Source organism: Bactrocera oleae, chromosome 5 (assembly GCF_042242935.1).
Source record: "Bactrocera oleae isolate idBacOlea1 chromosome 5, idBacOlea1, whole genome shotgun sequence".
In the NCBI taxonomy this organism is placed as follows: Eukaryota; Metazoa; Arthropoda; class Insecta; order Diptera; family Tephritidae; genus Bactrocera; species Bactrocera oleae.
The window spans coordinates 38,801,456-38,824,886 of record NC_091539.1 but is presented as its reverse complement, the minus strand read 5'-3'; the positions used below and the strand labels follow the sequence as shown (position 1 = coordinate 38,824,886).

The window sequence follows — 23,431 nt, the reverse complement described above, 5'->3', positions numbered from 1 at the left end:
TTATATTGTCAAGTTAGTTATATACACATGTATGTATGTATGTATAATAATGATAAGTTTTTGGTTCATATGTTATCCATTATTACTGAATTTACTATATAAAATCGAAAAATACAAGCACTAATGCAATTACTATACGTATTTATAAATAATAGTTTGATTGAAATGATATGTGACACATTGCTTTATGAATGTACGAGTGTATATAACTTTTTAATGTGGACGGTCCTAAGTGAGTAGTTCGTGGCGGCCATTTTATTATATAGATCTCATTTTACTATTTTTTCGCCCACGATATTTATTCACACTTTTATTGTTATTAGAACAGGTATTTTTTGGACTAACTTCTCTCAAAGTTGAATTTACTTAAGAAATATGGAAACTTTAATTCAAAATTGTAACCTAAACTATGTTTCAAGTAAAATATCTTAATTCAGTTGTGGAATTTCTCCTAAAATATATGGTCCATCATGACCTGTCAATAACAAAAATATTTAAGTGCCAACAGTCTTGTGAAATTCCATTGACGACAATATAAAGAAAATGAAAAAAACCTTCGATAGTAATTTAAAACTTCGGTGCATAAATCTGACGCAAACAAACTTTTCATAAAATCTCTTTTTATTACTGCTCTGTTAATAGGTTAGTCTATTATATGTAGTAAACTCATATATTTTACTGGAGACCGCTACCGAAATGGTTTCAGACAGCCGTCATAGCATTGGTTGTATTTAACTTTTCTTGGTGGGCAACCGAGTGTAAGATTTGAATGTGACTCTTTGAGAAATACCTAAATTGAAGCGAGAATTTAATATGTTGATTTTAGGGCTTATTGCAAGTAATAACGTTGAAAAGTGAGTGCATATCTTTGTGAGGTAAGTTATTACATTCAAGTTCTATCTCATTTTTCAGCCCGAAATAAGTACTAACTGTGAGTTGAAATTAAAAGAGAAATGTGTATGCGTGTAGTCTGAGCCTTTTTGAAATATGGTATTATGGTTTTGCACTCACCAAAATCGAATGCTCTTTCCAATATCACCGAATGCCGTTTTTGCAACGCCGCCGCACGCTGTTGTTGTTGCTGATGGTGATGCTGCTGTTGCTGATGCATATGTTGCCCACCATACAAATGCTGTTGACGATCCTTGCTGCCATCGCCACCACTGTTGTCCTCGCCGTCGGGTCCCATGCGCACACTGCCACTAATCTCATTGCTATAATCCGACGCATACGCCGCGCCTGTAGGCTGATACTGATGTACGTGTTGTTGTAGGTAGTGACCAGCTGCTGCAGCAGCCGTCGGCACAGTCACTGCGGATTTTGTTTGCATTTGCGCTGATTGTTGTGCCAAACGGTGTTTATGCGGTGATTTCGGTTGTGTTGGCTGCTGTTGTTGTGGCTGTGCCTGCTGTTGCTGCTGCTGGAGGGGATGATGGTGATGTTGAGGCGGTGTAGTTCCCGCTATGGTGGGCAATTGTGAATGTTGCTGATGTAGACAGCAGTATTTGATGTGCTTGCAAAATAGGTTGCCATTGCCATTGCCGCTGCCGCTGCTGCCGCCACCACTGCTGCCACTGCCAGTGCTGTGTCCACTGCCAATGCTATGACCGCCACTCTGTCCGATGCTATTCAATGTGATAATGCTGCTACTACTACTTATGCCGCCGCCAACACCACCACCATATGTGGCCGCCGGGTTGCGCGGTCGATGTACGCGAAATGAGCTGGAGCGGCCGACTGAGTGGTGAGCGCCCTCGCCGCTGGCACTTTGTGGGTGTGTGGGACAGCGGAGGCTGCCGCCGTGTCGACGTTGCATGAATCGGTTGCTGTTGCTATTGCCCGCTGTGCTGTGGCTGGCATTGTTGTGATGCGGTATCACCTGCACGCCAATGCGAAATATAGAACGAGAGTGATAGATAGACACAGAGTATGAGATGATTTGTATGCAAAATGAGAACACTTATTTGTATAATGAATTTATGGCAGTTTGGAAAGTAGTTTTACAGTTTTGACGAGAAATAATTCAGTTTAGTTGCAATTTGTAGTAGAAATGCCATTATTTCTAGGTTATATATGTACAAGGAGGGACCTAGGTATTGAAAGCAGTATATGTATGCATGTATGTGTGATTGAATGTGTCAATGTGTTGAATTGGAAAGTAAAATTTGATTATGGTTAAACATAATACATTTATACATTTAGGTGCGTTCTTTATTTAGATTCAGGTTGTAAAGGTATTATAGAAAAAAGGTTATAAAAATGGATACCTATTATATGTAAAGGAATAAAGGTTGGAACAAGAAGATGTGTGTATTTAATATGATGGTTTTAACGAGCAACTAACGCAGAAAGGTTACCCATTGCTAGGCTAATGGGGTCGTTGTCATAGCGCAATTCAGTAAAATCTAATATATCGGACTACCTCGAGCAATGGCACAAAAAATACTTTGTTTGCTATCACAAAATGAATGCAGACGTTCGGAAAGAGAGTAAACGCCTAACTCTACGACCTTTCTTGCCTGTGGACTGCCAGGAGCCTACAATCTTCCTTTCAAATCCACGTTGACTATTTTTACGAACCGGACGAAGAAGTACATACTGAAACTCAACACTTTAGTCGATGACTTAAATTTTCGACTATAGCAACAAAACTTTAAGTGTTACGCTCGACAGTCTGTACTCTTTCACTCGATACACGACAAGAATTATTGTCAATGTACAGGAGCCGTAGTAAAATTCTCAAGTTGCTAGCTGGTAGCGTCTGGGGAAAGAACAAACAAACGGTTTCGGCAATTAACAAGGCAATCGGCCGGCTTATCATTAATTAGACAGCACCGCTATGGTCCTCACGATGCAAATGAAGAATCTTCAGACTTGCCAAAATCCTGCACTTAGTACAATGACAGAATCTCACAGTCAATACGTTCACTGACTCTTGCCAGAATGGCGTACTTGGAGTTCAACAACCACTCATAGCAGCAAAAGAGTTCGGGATTGAACTTAGAGTGATCCTCGCGCAACTTCGCTCTGGATATTGTTGCACATTAAGCTCCTCTTTATCCTGAAACGACATCGACATACTAAATTTATGTCACAATGCCCGTTTGATTCTAACCCCTTCTTTCCATCATGCCTCATGAGGCAAGCAACTTAACATCCCTTATTCCCATTTTTCCTAGAACTCCCGTTAGGTGATTTACATGACAAATAACTTGTGCTATTCTACCGAAAACATGGTCTTGTACTCTCTTCTTAAAAGTGATCTTGTGTCTTTCATAAATACCTATGTACACTTTGATTTGTATAGAACTCAAATAAAACAAAATGAAAAGCTCAAAATCATAATCATAATTTACTTATTGTTGCCGAAGTGCTTCACACTCCTTTTCAGATGAGACACATTTTTACGTAAATGAGGACGTAATTAAGTAAAATTGTAGACATTCATTTAACCCGGAAATTTTAAACTGCGCGGGAAAGCCGAATCTATAAATATCTCTTTCCTATATTGGACCACCACTTTTTTATGTTCGCGTGAAGTTTGATTTCCATGTATTAATTAGTGTGCTAAAAGTTTGTCTGGCAATTTTTCCCAATAACAAAAAATGTAACAACGAGTTTACTTGAATTTTTGTGTTTTCAATGAAATCACGGCTACGGAATCGTTGTAAATGCTGCAGTAGGGTTTTGGGGAGTCTACTTTATCACGAACACAAGTTATTAAAGGGCACAAGACATTAAGTGAAGATTTTTTCTTTCCTCATACGGGCCGTCCATCCACCTCTTTTAATGACATTGAAAAAGTTAAAGAAACAATGCTTGAAAATCATTGTATTGGCAGCAAAGAGATAGCAGTGGATTTCAACATTTCACATTTTGGTTAATGATGTTTTATAAAGCGTGGCATTGCTAGACTCATACCAAAAGACGTGACGCTTAACAACGTAGCCAAGCTGAAAGCGAAAAAAAAACCAAAATTCGCTGAAGGCATGGAAGGCCATCCCAGCCAAGCAAATTGGATTAAGCGTTGGCAAGTTTGTATTGGATGCCTATTTTGTATTTGTAAAAAAATACGTGAAAGGATGATATATTTGCCCAAAGCTATTATCTCAGCAGCTACAAAAAGAACCACTTTCAGCGATACGAAGTGAACATTTCATAAAAACTTACTTGAATAAAAACAAAACTTTAATACTTGGCGAAGTGTAATGGTTGCGTGTCTATACTCTCGGAATTGAGAGTTAAAACTACGGTCGAATCTGAAATTAAAAAAAAAATGTTTCTAACCGCAATCGCCGAAAATGAAAAAGTTCTTATAAAATTTGATAGCAGCAATTCGAAGGTGGAGTAAAATTTATGGAATGAGTATTTTTGCTTTTTTTTGGGTAAACTATAAATAGAGAAAAGCTCGGCCAAATATTTACCATAATTAAGATACATCATTCGGTTAGGGGGTATAAATAGCTAATTGCTTATCTGAAAATGGGTAACTACAACTTAACAAGATAATTCTTCATTATTTATTTTTGATTTACTTATATATTTTTGCCTCATCTATTTTTCTCTTCTTTTTAATTTAATTTAATATTTATATTTGTTTAAGAAATAATTAGAATTTCATTTTCGAATTACCTTATCTTCCAACAAATTAGAGAACAAATCGAGATGATCTTCGTCTTCGCTCATAACGGCAAAGAAATCCTTGAATGTGTCCGGAAAGGAAGCCGGAAATTGTCCTTGACGGGAATCCAATTTAGCGTCCATTGCTGGAGTGTTTAGCTGGAAGAGAGTGAAAGCACAAATATGTGTATGAATGAATTGATTTAATTACAACAACCACAAATACTTTTAAGAGTGCTTTAAATATTTTGCGCGTGCAGACAAGTTGCTTCGTTTTCTGTTCGATAAGCGTACGCTAAAATTAACGTCGTGGCCGTGAAGAAAAAAAAACTCGTCTATAATCACTTTTATGTTGGCGATATTCTTAGAGTTTTGCTTTTCATAGCAGCCAGTCAGCTGTGAAGATTTTCTCTGCCGAAAAGTTTTCTCTGCTTTTGATCAACACGTGCAAGTAAGCGACGCGCTGGCTGACTGGTGTGGGTGTGCTCAGTTAACTTTTTTATCCTAATGGGGCGAATGATTGAATTTTATTAAAGTTGCTTGAGCGCAGGGACCAAAGCCATTTACCTGCACAAGTGTTGGTGGGATGATGTATATAAATTTCCACACAGTACATACTTATACATATATATAATATATACATAACTGTGTCTGTACACATAAGATAGCAGCGCTTTGTTTAAAAAGAAAGTTAGACTCACTATTTCAATAATAAGTGTTAAATTTACCGCAGTCATTAGCAAGTTGTCTTGTGGTCGGAATAGGCCGTGGTTTAGAAACCTTATATTAAATTTTCTGCAATACCACTAATATGTTAAAGTCTTATGTGTTTCCACACATCCTTTCAAAATAGCAAATATTTTGGCTTTGCTTATAGGTTTGAAAAGTGGAAATAAGATTCCCGGGTGTGCAAAGAACTTTCCTTTTTCTATCAGTTTGCATAATCTAACATCATAAAATGATGGTTATTAAAGTATATGGAAATTATGGTAAGACAAAAAGTGTATTTAAATAATCAGTAACTTGGTTAGGTTGCGATTTCGATTTGATTTAGTTGATTTATCTCGACCGAATCTGATGCCAATATGAACAAGTAAGGAAGGGCTAAGTTCGGATGTAACCGAACATTTTATACTCTCGCAAAGTCAAATGGTATACTCGTTTGAGATTTCTTTGTGGATTGACTGATATTTTCGGTAGAAGGTCAACTATAGGCACTGGGGTCCACATATTTAGTACTTAGGGGTTTGAATAGTTTTGGTTCGATTTAGACAATTTTTGGCCGCAAGGTGGCATACTTTAATTGCATTATTCACGTAAAGTTTTACCCCGATATAATCATTGTTACCTGATTTGCATAGTGGAAAGTGAAAGAATCAGATGGAATTGAAAATGGTGTTACATGGGAAGTAAGCGTGGTTGTAGTCCGATTTCGCCCATTTTCGCACTATGACATAGAAACATGAAAAGAACGTTATGCACCGAATTTGGTTGAAATCGGTTGAGCAGATCTCAAGATATGGGTTTTCACCTAAAAGTGGGCTGTGCCACGCCCACTGTAATTTTGAACGCGGTTCCTATAAAGTCATCTTATACCATCTCAGAGATAAAATTTAATGTCTCTGGCGTGTTTAGTGCTTGATTTATCGCGCTTTTAGCAGTTTTTAACAGTACCGTTATATGGGGAGTGGGCGGAGTTGCCACCCGATTTCAACTATTTTCACACCGTCAATAGAAGTGCTAAAAACATTTGCTTTTAGTGAATTTTGTTATTATAGCATTAGCGGTTTAGGAGATATGCACATTAAACCTATTAGAGGCGGGACCACGCCCACTTTTAAAAAAAAAGTTCTAACTGCAGATGCCCCTCTCTAATGTGATCCTGTGTACCAAATAACAGTCTTGTATCTTATTGCGAAGCTTAGTTATGGCAAGTTATTTGTTTTTGATTAATGGCCTTTTGTGGGCGTGACAGTGGTCCGATTACGCCCATCTGCAATACCAACCGTCTCACGGTACCAAGAAATATGTCTACCAAGTTTCATAAAGATATCTCAATTTTTACTCAAGTTAGAGCTTGCACGGACGGACGGACGGACAGACAGTCACCCGGATTTCAACTCGTCTCTTCATCCTGATCATTTATATATATATAACCCTATATCTAACTCGATTAGTTTTAGGTGATACAAACAACCGTTAGGTGAACAAAACTATTATACTCTGTAGCAACAGGTTGCGAGAGTATAAAAATAGTATTCCAATAAATTATTGTCGGTTGAAACAAATGTACTAATATCATGTACCGTACTAGGCTTACAAACGCATCAGGTAAAAAATTGCAAAATAGATTGGTATCATCCTATATCACTAAATACTGATCCAACTTGAGTTAACATTCTCTTGGCAACCCCCTTACTATACCTTGAAAATAGGCGAAATTCCTTCTCATATCTTTCTACGTGTACTGCACTGAATATAACGATTTTCGTCCGTCCAGTTGATGTTTAATAAGTTAATAACTGAGCTATCTAAGAGATTTTCCACTTAAACTTAAAGTAGTGCGATATCGCATCAAAAAAGAGTGTAGTTGCTTCAAAACTATTACGTAAGGTATTATTATTTCTAATTACTCGAATAATGTTGTTACGAAAAAAATGCTTTTAAAGATTGCCTACATTGACTGTCGACGGCTACACTTTAGAAGGCTATCACATAAAAACTATTAGAGATATCAATTTTAAATTTTAGTGTGTTATTTTTAAAGGTATAACGAAATGTTTTTTTTCACACTGGATTGCCTCTTAAACCCGATTTTATTAAACATAAATTGAAAAGTCTGTATTATATGCAGATATAAAAAAATATTCAAAATGACATGAGCCACATGAAATGTCTAAGCGTTGTTAGGAGAGTGCGCAATATTTTATTGATTTATAAAGTTGCATCTATCCGAAAATCCAAGGGAAGTCAATTTTCTCTTCAGCTTTTCCTAGAAAGTAATATAAATCGTACTTCTGGTTAGAAACTCTGTCTTAAATCAAGAGATAACACTCCAGCTTCCCTCAAGCTCAGCCTCACTTTAACCAAATTCTTATAATAATAACTTCTTCAATTACACTAACAAATGTTCTTTGAAAAAGTGGTTATGGTATTTATACACATATTTGTATAAATGCTAAAGCTAATTTACCAAGCAAAAATTCCTTAACCACACAATTAACATTATAATTTCCAAAACACTTGTTTGAGCACTGCATAATTCTTCGCGTATAATTGAGAGTCGAATAATTAATTCTTAAAAGAATTCGCCTAAATTCATCCTAATTAAATTTCATTTAATTACAATTGTATTTATGAACCACCATAAAATGGTAGACATGACGAAAAATTTAATGAGTTTTACAATTCAACCGCAAACTGAAAAGCGTACCACGCGGCGTATACGTTACATGCAAGCCATAGAGTGACTTTAACAAAATTTTTTTTCAACAGACAGCCAGACTGTGTGGCGACACATTTACATATATATTTTAAATTGTATATATACATGATCTTACATACATACATTTAAAAGTACATAGTATATTACTGTCAAAGACAGCGTGGATTTGGTTTAATTCTCCTTTTCCCTTTCATTCTGCTCACTGTGTCACCAATTAAATTTTAGCTGCTTTGTCTTTGTAGTCAGACATTATTTTTGCGGCCCACTTTCGTATAGGCACTCTTGTGGGTACCGTTTGTTTACCTCACTCTTTTCGGGTGAATTAATTTTTATGTTAATTAGTTGTTAACTCGATTTATAGTAGAATAATTGGCAGTGACAGAAAGCCGGCGACTTCAAACTTATTCGTTATGCGTGTTGAAGCTTATAATATGCAATTTTCGCTGTGCTCAGGTGTTATTAGCATTTCAATTATTTTATTTCGCTTCAAATTTGAATAGAAAAGTTCGACAGGTATTTGCGAGACTTTTATAAAGCCGTTAAGCCCCAAATAGCAGTTGTTTAAAATAGAAGCTAAAATGGAGATTTGTAAAAAGATTTTTATTTCGTATTAAATGATATTAATTCAATTTATGACTAGTGCAAAGGACTGTTATTTAGGGGAATATAACTTTGACGTAAATAAAAACAAATTGAAAAGTATTAGTGTTTTGAATAAATGATGATATTGAAAACTGGGATAGTCTTAGTCATAATGTGAGCATATTCTTACAAAAATTTAAAGGTTAAGGAGTGGTTACATTTTCATATCTCGTAGATCTTTAGGAATCCAAAATTAAAATGCCAACAAAAAATATATTTTCTTCTTCGGGATTCTGAGTTTGAACACAAAAAAGTGGAGCTCAAGCATCATAGTGTGTCTTATACTACATGGGCTAGAAAGCTTATAGCCTAATAATTAAAGTACAGTTTTTTTTGAATGGAAATATAGTTTTATCCTTCAACATAATCGACACTATTGTTAGAATGATAATTCAATGCTTCAATACCGATTTAATTTGAAATTAAAAATAGTCGATTTTTTTTCCATAAAGTTAAATTGCTCTGAAGTGTGTTTAGTAAAATAAGCTCCAACAGTTCATATATAAACAAGTTTTTCTCAAAACAACATTTTTAAAATTTGATCAGGTAATTATCCGGAGACAAATGATCCGATCACTATTAAATTCAGTATATGCCTTCCCATATAAGCAATGTACGACCAGTTTTTTTATTTGATCAAAAAGCGATTTGGCAGACCAAAAAATTAATCAAAATTGAACTTTTTTTAAACGCCGTTATTGTGTAAATGTTTGACCATACGTCATTGTACGGACAATATCTTCTACTAGACTTTTGATAATCCGATTTAGGTTTCATCCACGGAGAACGTTGAAATCACTACAGCACAACAGCAGTGGATGACCTATTTCTGCAGCACCGTCAGAGATCGCGTGTAACTCGAAAAATATTTAATTGTTTTACTTATCAAAATTTCTGTATATTCTTTAAATATTTATTAATATGTCCTTAATTTTAAAACAATTGATACAGCAGTGTGTTTCAATTCTCAAAAATATTTTTTTTTTAGCTCGGCAGCTTTTGAAACTATATATCTATAAACAATCAAGTCACAACGAAATATTAACATAATGTCCACTATCGTGAAATATTTTATGTGGTTAACATTCGATGCACAAAGATCGCCAAACAGGCGTGATCATTATAATAAAAGGGTATATTCTGTACGAACAAAATCCCTCAGATGGCAAGCAACAATTAAGATGAATAATAAAAAAAAAATTATGAAACAATGATCCTATACAAATCCAAATACCAAAATTTATATGAAATAAAGAAAACGAAGTGAAATTGAAGGCATTCATAAGAAAATATATGCGTATGAGCCTTTCTAATGTATTAATGTATATGTAGGTATAAACGTAACAAGTAATAAAAAATATTTTATATTCGTAATGTGTGTACTTCAAAAGTTCGTGCATGAACGTCTTCCGTTTTGGCAGGCACGAGAACTATGGAAAAGTGAAGCTCAAGTAGGTTAAAGAAAGTTAAATGAAATGCATGCGAAAATATAAAAGAGGGTCAAGCGTACTCGCACATTCGCAATTACAATCGCATTAATTAAAGGCAAAAGAAGTTGTGATTGACGTGAGGATTATTACCAGTAACCAGATTGTGTTCGCAAATATATATAGAGTATATAAATAGTTCAGTGTGTTAAATATCGGTTTTAATAATTTTATTTTAGTCACCCTCCTAGGTCTATTTTTAAACTATACTTGTATATTGGGTTTTTTAAGTATTTTGAATCTCTCTCTTTTTGGTTTTTTTTATAGAAAAAGGCGATTTTTAATACATCGAAACACAAACATCGTCGAATGTCAACGAGTTGAGTAAAAGCTTTAAAATTAATAGAACTCAGTAATTCTAATGGCAAACTTTCCACAAATCAATAAAATTATCTCAATTTATTTTTATCTTTATTAACTCCCACTAGGAAATATGATAGAAGAGTTAATAATTCCAAAAGCTATCTCCTGTATCAACCAGTTTGTTCAGCAAACTTGTAGGACAAAAAAAATTTTATACTGGAAAACTGCTTACGTATTATTTTTTGTCTACTACTTTTACATTTGAATCAGCAGAAGCGCCGATTAGCAGATTAGAGGGTTTACGAAATATCTGAGCAACTGTTCTAACTTTTTTATAAGCAAGTTACTGCAAATTTTTTCAATAAAATATTGAACATTTTCTTACAAGTCCGCCATTTCCAGAAAAATGTATATAAGGCTAAACACCTACTTTACTGACAAGCCCTATGTAGATTAAGACCCCATAATTTATTTTTTTTAGATAACACGATTTCCAAAAATTACCATCTTTCGTAGAGATGATTCCGAAGCTTGACCCATGGGCGGAATCGGACTGTTGCCGTTGAGCGAAAACTTATAAAGTGCTATAAACAAGCTCCAAATTAAGATAAAAAACTATAATTTGATACAGAGGATTGCAGTAGAACGGAGAATCTGTGTACAAAAGTGGGCGCCATTATATCAACCAAAATTATTTAGAACGAATTCCACCAGCTCCACCTTAAACATTGTGAAAAGGGTAAAAGCTGATGATAACCATGCCAAGCTCCGTATAACGGTTATGTTGAACAGAACTAAAAATGCGATAACTCACTAAATACTCTGTAGTACATATTTAGTAAGATGGTGCTTATGGCTTCAAAGAAAGTGATATAAAAGGTGGACTGTGGCCGGCGCACCGCTCACTTTTAAATTCTATCTAATATTTCAGGAATCAATCAACCAATAAAAAATTTCATTCATATATGGTGCATAATATCATCTTGATAATCCGATTTTCAATTTTAGCTCTTAGCATAAATGAAATTAGTCTAGACCTCGGTCTCAATCTCATATCCCTAATACAATGATTTCCGATGCTCTGACGACGGTGTGTTTGTACATTTACCAGACTAAATAAAACTCCAAAACGAACATATGCATAGAAGCACATAAATATTTATACATTAAATGACTTTTATAACACATAGGGCTTTGACCTCAGAAGTACATTATATGAAATATATACATAGGTCTTTATATATATAGTTATATACATGTCTGCTTAACTTTCTTACATATTTTCATATAACATAAGTACACCCGTACATCTCCTCCTTACCCACTTATACGATCTTACATACCCAACGATAACCCTAAATTCATATAATATTGTTACTCTACTATTTTTCCTTCACTTTTATATCCTTCTATTTTCCCACAATATAGAACAGCTTGCCAACTTTTATGAGAACTGCATTTTAGCGGTTATGACGTCATTATTGGCGTAGCGTAAGACTTGTGAAAGCGATAAGAAGAAATGTTTTCGCCAAATAACTCGGCAAGCGTAAAGTTAGCGAAAAGCGAAAAGAAAAGCACGCACAAAAGTAGAAAAGATGTTGAAGAAGAACAAGAAGCACATTTCGCAGCAATTCATGAGCTTTATGCCGCACGGAGCTTATGCTGCGCAAGAATGCACCGGATTACATTTTATGTTTGCTTCTTCGTTAAGCTGAAATCCTTGAAGAGTTTTGCTAGATTTTTTTCATTTGACTGTCTTAGGTAGATAAGTAAAAAAAACACCAACATTTAATATCTCGTTTTGGCAGGTGCTTTAACCGTTTTTGGCGTCTTGTTAGCATTGCACTTTTATTAATTCCCAGCTGTGTATTCAAGACGGGAAAAGTTTTTAAGTCTTTACATTAATTGTTTTATAGAAAGGAAAAATACACACAGCTTTAAAGTCAAACTCAATCAAAAGGAGGGATAATTTTATGTAATAAGACATTAATAGAAGTCGAAATGAAAGCAGTTGGCCTTGGCCGACCATCAAAGAAAAATAATTAATTACAAATATGGCATGAATTTAGTAATACCAGTCTTCTTTTTCTTGTTTTGCCTTCTTGCACCAGGAATGACTTTTTTCACTTAATTAGGTCTATAATCCACTAAGCTACGTCCCTATTTACTAGATAATTCCAACCTAGATATGGTTTCTCTCTACTACTGCTACCAATAGGTAGTCTGCTACATGCCGCTGGTTTACTATATGATGACGTCTTCATACATATCATAGAGATCTCTCATTTTCCTTTGAGAACAAGTTAGTGTCCAAAAATATTTCGTGAAAATCAGCGTAATTGATAAGTGTGATCTACTCCATATAGAATTTTAAGGCTCATGTACTTTTATTGTGCTGCCAGCGATATTTGACTAAATCGTCTACAACTACACTTATTCCGGCTGCATTAAAGCTATACCATTTATAGTTGCATTTTTCATAGAATGAAAGGATACAAAAAGAGTTTATCTTGATTTTGATCGGCCTCTTTGTATGACAGCTATGTATGTATATGGAAGAGTAGCGCAATATGAATTGGGATGGTAAGATTAATCAAATGAATCGCATTAATCGAGAATTTTTTTTATCAAAAAGCGATGAATTGAATTGAATTTTCTGTTCTGATTAAGTAAATCACTAACCGATTAGTTACTAAATTAGTATATAAACATTGCGGAATCTTTGGAAAATGATTTTGACTTATGGGCTCTTCATTCATAGCAAAAGGCGAAGACAGAACAATGATACATTTTCTCGAGCTAAGTTTTAATTTGTTTTGAGACTCAGACTTGAAACGAAACATTGCCGAAGCATGAAAAGAAATGAAGATTGTATATCCTAAACTTTATTTGTTTTCCTGCAAATATTTGCACTTGATTGGTACAACAGTACCCGCGGAACGTCAATTTTCTAAAGCAGGGGCAATGGCTTCGGAAAACCGAAAAGATTAACAACTCTACTACCTACTCTATTTTTACAATCTGGCTTGCTTGATTCAAAGTAAATTATTTTATGTGCGACTAGGATCAATAACGAAACCGTAGTCAAACTAACATTGTTCTATGGTGGAGAGCGCTCGAAATGACTCCCCTGGCTAAAAATCTTGAGCGGGTCCAAAGAGCGGTGCTCATCGGAATATCCAGTGCACTATGAACCACACCAGTATGGACATTGCCGGCAGGTGCATTGTTGCGAAGTGTGATATAAGGCTCAGAGAAGCTGGGCTTATAAAGAGCCGCAATTCTCTCCTCCTTCAGCTGCGTTCCTGAAAATTTGGATCACTGCGTCCATTCGAGGCGGCTTCTTCTCTGCTCATATCCCGACGAGAGAGATGTGGGTGGGAAGTAGACGCGGTGAGTTTTTTCACGGATGGGTCGAAGTTAGGAGGGAATGTTGGAGGGGGGTTTTCTGTACCGGACCACTGTAGCGTTTTTCAGGCAGAAGTGGCAGAAGTACTGCTATGAAATGCAGCCTCGTTTAGAGAGGTGAGCATTCACTCCGACAGCAGAACGTCAATTCCAAACTGAGTGCGCGAACCGTGCAATCAAAGCTAGTCAAGAAGTATCTGTCCTCACTAGAATTAGCATCAGGCTACTTAAAGATCAGGCTCGTTTGGGTGTCTGGTCGTAGCGGAATCGTAGCGGAATCGGCATTATTTCTGAAATACGCTTTTTGGTCGGCATCGATTCTGACTTGATTTCATCAATTGTGGCAAAACGCTTTCCTTTAATTGTTTTCGTCAGTTTTGGGAACAGGAAAAAGTCGTAATTAACATTATTTGCAAAATGTAAATACCCCAATCTCCTTAAATATTTAATTACTTATTTATATTGAGTATTAACATATATATATTACATTATTAAGTATATTATTTCTACTTAACCTATTGTACTTTTTACAAATATTACAATATATTTCTTTTTGTTTCTGGATCTTCCATCTTAAACATAACCAATCTCTTTATCGTCCTTAGCATTGGGAAAAGATGTATTAACCATCAACTATGGAAATATTAAACAAATCTAGCAAATCAAAATTTGGCTGTTTCACCATTTTACTTCTCTGATAGTAACCTGCCCAAGGTTTCCATATATTTTCAAGATACGCTGCCAACTCATTTCTCGTTCGACTTTTCGACATGCTTCTTCTAAGTAACCGCGTTGTACTTTGCATAAAGTTTTATCCTTAGCATGTAGCCGAAAGTTTATAACGTCTGGGTTTATGACTGTTTTTTGCACCTTGGAGGATTTACGTCTGTTGGTCGACTTCATAAATAATCTTCGCCGCGCCGGTAGCTTGGTGTGTTTATGAGTTTTGCGTCATTTAAATTGATTTTTATTTTAGTTGCATTTGCACCTTTTCATTTATAAAGATACTAGTTAGTTCATTGATATGGATGCGTTTCAAACTTCTTTCCGAAAGTGTATAATTTTCTATCACCGCGTCGTAGTTATAGTTCTCCCGTATTATGTGATTAAGAATAAATTTTTCTTCTGCCATTGTTGATATGTTCTCTAACTATTCGAGTACGTGGATGAGTCCAAAGTGACAAGTGTGCCAGTTTTATAGCAAACACCACAGGTAAGAATATGACAGCTAGATATCAACTTTTACCTTGGAAAGTCCCAGAAAATATAAATTAATTACCTCCTTCTTAACAATTCGGATAGAGGCTATATAACAATGCAGTAATATTTTCGGTAGAGGGCGTGTTCTAACCGCTAATATTGTCTTTAGGCTTTACACTTGACAGTAAAGGTTCATCATTTAATAGCATGATCACGCCGTATGAGGCTAAACTTTATTAACGCAATATAAAACATGGGGTCGACTGTTAAGCCAGCTTGACAAGGTACAATACATGGAAATACCTGGAAAAAACATATGTTAAGACTTTGGCATTTTCTCGCTTTATATTTTATAAACAAATTTTATGTATTTTAACGTTTTTTATACCTTACTTAATATACCATAAGTTTGCCACGAAGTTAGTAACCCCCAAAAGGAATCGTGAGACCCTATAAATAATATATATAAGTGATCAGCATGACGAGTTGAGTCAATTTAGCCATATCCGTCTGTCTATTCGACTGTCCGTCTATCTGTATATACGCGCCCTTAGCTTTTGAGATTTGAGTTTGAAATTTGCACACGTCCTTTTCTCCCCAAGGAACCGTCGATAACTGACTACTATAGTATATATTGTAATTGCCATACAAATTGAACAATCGGAATCAAGTTCTTGGAAAACTTCTTTTATTTGAAGAGATACGAGTTATTGCCCAAGGCAACATTGCAGTGTTCAAAGAAGTTGTTCAGTTCGGATCACTGTAGCACATAGCTGTGATACAAACTGAACGATCGGAATTAAGTGCTTATAAAGAAATTTTGTATATGTCAAGGGTATTATAGTTTCGGTTCAACCGAAGTAAACGTTTTTTTATGTTAACTTGAGAAAGGCATTCTATTTGTTTACAGTTATTCAAAATAAAATTTATATTTTTTGGGGGTTCTCAATTTGTCAACATATTTATCTCGAAATGCTTGCATAGTAATACCATCCTATTTACTCAAATATTAAGAAATATAGGGTGAACTTAGTTCCAAATTAATTTAAATACGCTTAAAACGAAATGGTTTTTTAAAACCACTAAACGGCAAGTAAGCAAAGCCACAATAACAACAACAGAAAAGATTTTAAAAGCACAAAACAGCTACAGTAAAAACTTCAGAGCTCATTCGTGTATACACATGTATATGTATACATGCACATCAAGCAAAAGTGTTTTCTTTTATCAAGATCCCTTCCAGCGCCATGTGAAACACACTTCAATGTCAGCAGTGAGGTCCTTATCATATTTTCAGTCAACATCTTCACAGCCGCACACTGAGCGGTGTCATCTTTACCTGCCATCTTCACTTTGGTTAGTGTTCATTGCTGTTGAGAATAGTTACGCCACAAAATGGTTGTGCTTGACGATGTCTGGTACAGCCGCAACGCTAAGTAATTTTTTCCGAATATTCAAGAGTCTCACGAATTTGAGTGCGAATGCCTAGCGAACAAGCGTTGCCCGAGTATTGGTGACTTTTATTATAGTTATATGTAGTGTGTATGCGTCTGGTTGTTGTTGTTGTTGAATGTAAGAGAACTTAAATTGTCAGCGACAACATTCCCCACAAATATACGCACTGTTGGCATTGGACGAGGTTGCTGGAGCTGAAAGCTGCCAGCTAGCGGTAAGCCGCCGAAATGCTAGCGCACAAAACACGTACCAAAGTGAAATAAGAAGAAAAACAAAAGCGCTGGGAAAAAACTTTTTGAATGCCACATAAATGTGGCCTTCGCCTTCGGATGTGAGCTCGCACACACAATCGCATGCATAAGCATAAATGTGTGTACATTTCACCGAAAAGCCTTGACATCCCATATTAAAGCGGGATATTTTATATGCTACCTGTATGCTGTGTTTGTATATAGGTAAGTATATACATACATACATGCGAAAATATGCATGTGATACATATATATTAGCTTCTATGTCTCTGTAATTAACCGTGAAGTCAACAACAAAGAGACTATACCCTAGGAATTCATTCTTGGGATTTCCACAGCGCAGATACATATAAAAATCCTCAATTGTACCCAAACACACACATCCTTATGTTTATGTTTGTATTTATTGTAGCAGCTTTGGCCGTCGCATAATTTTGCTGATTATTTGATTTTTGCGCGTTGAATGGGTCTTCAAAAAAACTTTGGCAATTTGTCGTACAAGCTTACCAACCACAGCGACAGCATACACTCAAGCTAGCAGAGAAGAAAACTCGTGAAACACAAATTTTATGAAGCTGAAACACAGAAAATCGCTATGTTAGGTTCCTAGCAAATACAATTTTAATACTCTTGTAACATGTCGCTACAGAGTATAATTGCTTTGTTTAAACAGTTTTAAAAAAGTGAGCGTGATCCCGCTCTCTAATAGGTTTAATGTACATATCTCCTAACAAAGTCAAAGACAATTTTTTCATGGAACTAAATAACTTTTTCTGTAATGTATTGCCATTTTGATCAATGACCTTTTGCCATCTTTCAGGCAACATCATAATCCCACGTTCATAAAACTTCTGGTTTTTATTAGAAAAAAAACTGAATCAGGTACGATTTGACATCATCGTCATTATTGAAATTTTTACCATTTAAGGAGTTTTGTAAAGATCGAAACAAAAAGTAATCCGATGGTGCAAGGTCAGGATTATATGGTGGATGTGGCGAAATATCCCAAGCCGAGTGACCAAAGATGTGAGTGGCCTTGCATTGTCATGATGGGATACAACAACTTTTCGATTTATTATTGTTTAATTTCGTTAGTTGTTCAATGTAGACAACAGAATTGATCGTTCGGTTGGGTGGTAAGAGTTCAAAGTAGACAATTCCTTTATAATCCCACCAAACTGAAAACAAAACCTTCTTTTGATGTTGTTTGAGCTGGTTCCCCTGGCCTGCTCCAGGATCTTTTCCGCTCCATATTGTTGTAAACAACCCATTTCTCATCGCCAGTTCTCATTCGTTTTAAAAATGGATAATTTTCATTACGTTTCTGTAGCAAATCGCAGCTGTTAACGCGTTTCTTTCAGTTCGCGAGAAGCCCATGTATCGGGTGTTTGAACATAGTCAAGTTGTTTTAAATGATTTTCAATGCATGTATGTGATACCTGAAGCTTCTGTGCAATCTCACGTGTTGTACTGTGACGATCCGAATCGATTATTGCTTTGATTAGGTCGTCATCAACTTCAAGTGGACGACCAGAGCGTTTTTCATCTTTAAGTGAAAAATCACCAGAACGAAATTTGGCAAACCAATTTTGACACTGCTCTTCTTTTATGGCTTCGTCGCCATAAACAGCACATAACTTTTTGTGAACTGGCGATGCGTTTTTCCTTTTGCGAAAATAAAAAAGCAAAATATGACGAAAATGTTAATTTTGATCTTCCATTTTTCAACGAACGCCAAACGAAGACTACCCAACCGATCAAAAAACTGATTGACAGCTGAATTGCCAACTATCAAATAACAAAATGTGTTTTGCATTTGGACTACACCAGCAAACCTAAAAATTCAACTGAAGCCATCTATGAGTGAAATCCGCCATTACTTAGTTGCCAACCCATATTAAAATTGTCAAAAATCTAGTTGACTTTACTATTGTGATGGTAGTTTAGTTTATAAGCTAATAGATACAAATTTGATTGTATATAATGAATTTTGAATTTTTTTGCAACACTTAATATAAAGCTTTCCCAGCACCTGAGGGTATTTATCCGGCTTTGGTGCTTGCAAAGTTGCAATAGTATAAAATGTGCGGTTACACCGGAACTTAGCCCTTCCTTACTTGCTTTTTTTTGTTTTTGGAAAAATGTAATAATATTTGGCATACCAATATGCTACCAAATTGACAATTTCCAGCTGCTAGAGGCGTAAAATTATTTTCTTTTCATTTTAACAACAAAATGTAATATACAGTTTTTTTTGATATAAAAGTCATTGGTCTATGCGCATAAGGCACAACCGCTTAACCATTTGGAATACAACAATCGCCATGTTATTGCCGATACACGGCCACAAATGTTGGAAAAAGTCATCGAACGTTGGATTGGACGTCCAGATTGGACTACATCCGATCCAGCCGTGGCGGTCATATGCCAGAAATTATATTTAAAATGTAATGCCACAAGATTATCTTTCGGATAAATAAAATTCATGTCAATCGAATAATCCATCGTTGTTTTATTGCAATTTAAAGTTCTATACCTCTAAAAAAAACACCCTTTGTAACTAAATATAAAAATATAATCGGCCAACGGTTTGTGTCCAACGGAAAAGGCTTCGCCAGTTCTTCATAAGGCAAATAAGGGTTACTTAACAATAAAAAAAATATTTTATGAATATCTTGTTTTTGATCGGCCAGTATAAGCTAGAGATATGATGGTCCGAAGTGAACAATTTGGTCCCAGATTGTAGTATTGCTTGACCAAAAATTTTGGGAAGATATCTGGTCAAATAAAACAGTTTCTATAGCAGAACTTGATTTTAATCGATTAGTTTGTATGACAACTATATTCTATAGCGATCCGACATTGGTGGTTTCGATAAATGAGCAGCTTCTTGGGGAGAAAAGGACGCGTGCGAAATTTCTGGTCGAAATATCAAAAACTGAGGGACTAGTTCGCGTACAGATACACGGACATTGCTAAATCGATGCAGCTTATCACGCTGATCATTTATAACTTATAGGGCCTCCTACATTTCCTTCTGGGTGTTACTAACCTTGCGACAAACTTAATATACGCTCTTCAGAGTATAAAAACAAATATTTATTCATAGAAATAACTTTGTTGCTTTTCAAAATATTCACTAAGAATATATTTGCGTTTGTGTTGTCATATATGAACATTTAATTACCATCCCTCACTCTTCAGAAGGAAGAAATTTCAGTAACTAACTAACATTTGATAGGTTACAACATTTGACATCTGACAGCTGTCATGTTTTTCACTGAATTTTTAAATATTAAAATATTATAGTTTAAACTGTGACTTTCAACGGAATTTTTTAAAAATTGGACGGTTTTCTGTAAATAATATAAAAAAAATAAATTTTCCCATAATAAAATTGAGCACACAATTGTACTGATTTAAGTTTTGTGAGTGCAATGGTCTTTCTGACTGATGGGAACAACCCTGACAGGTGTTTCTAATGGACAGATAAAGAAGTCTCAATTAAAATAAATTTTTTTCAGTGTAATTTGACCTACTTAATTTCATACTAGTTGAAGATATCCTAACGGGAATTCTTGGTTAGGCTATTTCGAAGTGGAAGCCACGACGCTACTGTTGATTTTTTGAACTTGAATATCGTCGTAACCAATCACTTCACTCATATTATATATCTAATATTGGGTAAGCGTTGCAAAACTTGTTTAGGTGTAAAAAGTTGTAGTAAAAAACATCATACAGGCATGCTTTAATGGAATTATCTACATCTTCAAATTTATGCCAACGATAAAAAAGCTGGATATGCTCATTGATTAGTTGAGGATAAGATAAAGTCGTTCGAACAATCAGATTTTATAAAGGAGATTATGCACAAGTAGCTGTGAAGTTTGATTTCCACACAAAATTAGTGTCTGTTTGACACCTGTTTATTTATAATGCGAAAAGTTTGTTTTTCGATTTTTACCGAGTTTGCCTGAAATTTTGTGTTTCAAATGAAATCACGGCTACAAAATCGTTGAAAATGTCGCATAAAAGTGTTGGGTAGTCTTCTTTATCACACAAGTATTTGAGTGACATAAAAGAAAAAAATTTAAAGAAGCAGTGTTTGTCATCAGAGAGATAGCAGAGGATCTCAACATCATTATGGTTATTTTGGTTAATGTTTCGGGTATGATGCGTATCAATGCTAGATTCGAATCAAAATACTTAATAATACTTTAAAACGACATCATACGATACTTTAAAAAAGTGATGCGCGACACCGTAGCTGAGAAAAGAACCTGTTATTCAAAAGTATTTTTTAATGACGTTAAAATAGAATTTTTTTTATTTAATTTATTTAATTACTTTATTTCGTCGGTGTATGTTCAATTAAAAATAAATGAGTGAACTAATGAAATCTTTTTACCGTAAGTAATAAATTACACCCGTGTCAATCTAAACCTGGATTAAAAGTTTGCAAAAAAGCTTTAAAAAATCAGCTTATAACACATAATGGTCTATAAAAGGGTCGTTTTACGCCGAACTCGCTCAATAAAAAATATAATAAATACCAGCTTCGTCCACAATACAACAGTCGTAAAACTTCTAATCAATTGAGTTGCAGTCAGTACCTTTTTATGTTTACGAACAAATGGCTACAAAAAAAATCAAAAAATGTGAATGAAAAGTATCGTTTTTTTTTTGTGAGGAAGGTTCAATCAATTGTTGCCTTGTTTTCGGGCTTCACTTGTTTCTGTAGGTGACATTTTTGTTGATCATCAACAAAAAGAGATTAACACACGACGAACGCTTGTGAAGTGAACACTGCGCAAAGCTTTGACATTGTCTCGTATATTCTTCTCTTTTCTCTCTTTTAATATACCATAGTTATAAAAAGTTTGCGACATTTTTTATTTACTGTCTTTTGAGTGTGTGATTGTTTTAAGGGTTATGACTTTTTGGTTAAAACGTGTACACTGTGAGAAATTGAGCAGTACTGAGCAATACTTATACTAAAGTTTTTTAATGTGATAACTTTATGAATTTAAAACATGTCTTCTGATAAGCAGCTTTGGCATGTGTCATATTTAGGTTAGGTTGAGTTGATGTTTGGTATAAAGTTCATACCACTCAGAGATTAATAACTAAAAATTCTATGTTATTATATGAAGGAACTATGATTGCAAACCGTATCAATTTAAACCAGTTTTCTCATATTCATATATACGTAAGTATACTTAAGTATAGTTATCGTGAAATATTTTTTAAGTCGAGCTCTACTGGGCAATGATATATATGGTTATATGCAGACTCCGAATAGCTTACGCAGTTTTAAGAGAGGAAAACCGTTTGAGCATTTGCTTTTACGTGTAAACGGCCTCCTGGATATAAAACCAGTGTGATGGAAGAATCAGGTATAAGGCAATAATGGCCTGTTGATTCGGAACAAAAGTGTCTAAATATAGACTATATCAAGTATAGTATTCTTATATCAAAACAAGTAAGGAAGTGCTAAGTTCCGAATCGAACCGAACATTTTATACTCTTGCAACTTGTCAGAAGTCAGGTGAATAGTCAGAAATCATTGTATGGGGTATATTGGTGGCAGAGAAACGAAAGGGCTGATTGCACTAATTTTTTACATTGTTCAGGTATATTTGAGAACTTATTTTCAGACAATTTTATAAATATACAAGTATAAATATAAACATTTAAATACATGGAGTCAGGTGAGCCGAATGTTTCAAAATGCTGAATATCAGTTATACCAGGCACTATTTGCGCAAAGTATTATCCGAATATATTCCTTGTGCTTGATTGTGAAAGAATCAGATGAAATTTAAAATTGTGTTGTATGGAAAGTAGGCGTGGTTGTTTGAATCGGTCGAGCAGGTCTCGTGGTATGGGTTTTCACCTAAATGTGAGCGGTGCAACACCCCTATAAAGCCATCTTGCATCATTCTGGGTATAAAATTTAATGTTTTTGGTGCATTTAGTTATTGATTGATAGCGCTTTAAGTAATAGTTTTTAACAAAATCGTTAAATGGGGAGAAGGCGAGGTTTTAATCCGATTTCATCCATTTTCACACTGTCGGTAGAGGTTCTTAAACAATTTGTCTTAAGTGAACTTAGTTATTTTAGCTTAAGTGGTTTAGGATATATGTACATTAAACTTACTAGAGGGCGGGGGCACGTCCACTTCTAAAAAATTGTTAAGCATACAAATGGCCCTTGCTACTGCGGTCCCCTGTGGCAAATTACATCTCTATATCTTATTTTAGTGCTCAGTTACGCGCCCATCCACGAACTCGCCTTCTCTCTTTTGCCAAGGAGAACGTCTATCAAGTTTCATTAGGATATCTTAAATTTTTCTCAAGTTACAGCTTGCACAGGCAGACGGACAGATAGTTACTTGGATATCAACTCGTCTCAGGATGGCGATCATTTAAATATACATGAATCCATATCTAACTCGATTATTTTTAGTTGATACAAACAAACTATTATACTCGTAGCAACATGTTGCAAGAGTATACAAATTTTATAAATCGAAAGAACTAGTTCAATGTTTACAGAGCCACAGGACATATAGTATATTATAAAGGAATTAATTTTATCAAAATGGTCAGATTTACGC

The 23,431-nt window shown here is 35.1% G+C and overlaps 1 protein-coding gene across 2 annotated transcripts in view; it reads right to left on the bottom strand.

The window, feature by feature from the left end:
- Positions 1-23,431, bottom strand: part of LOC106616707 (uncharacterized) — a 116,085-nt gene that overhangs the window by 53,542 nt on the left and 39,112 nt on the right. For both annotated transcript variants that reach the window (XM_070109631.1, XM_036366274.2), the window contains exons 2-3: positions 4,633-4,779; positions 1,012-1,879 (exon numbers count right to left, since the gene is read on the bottom strand). In XM_070109631.1, coding sequence (XP_069965732.1) covers positions 1,012-1,879; positions 4,633-4,779 — 1,015 coding nt within the window. The remainder of the gene's footprint in view (positions 1-1,011; positions 1,880-4,632; positions 4,780-23,431) is intronic.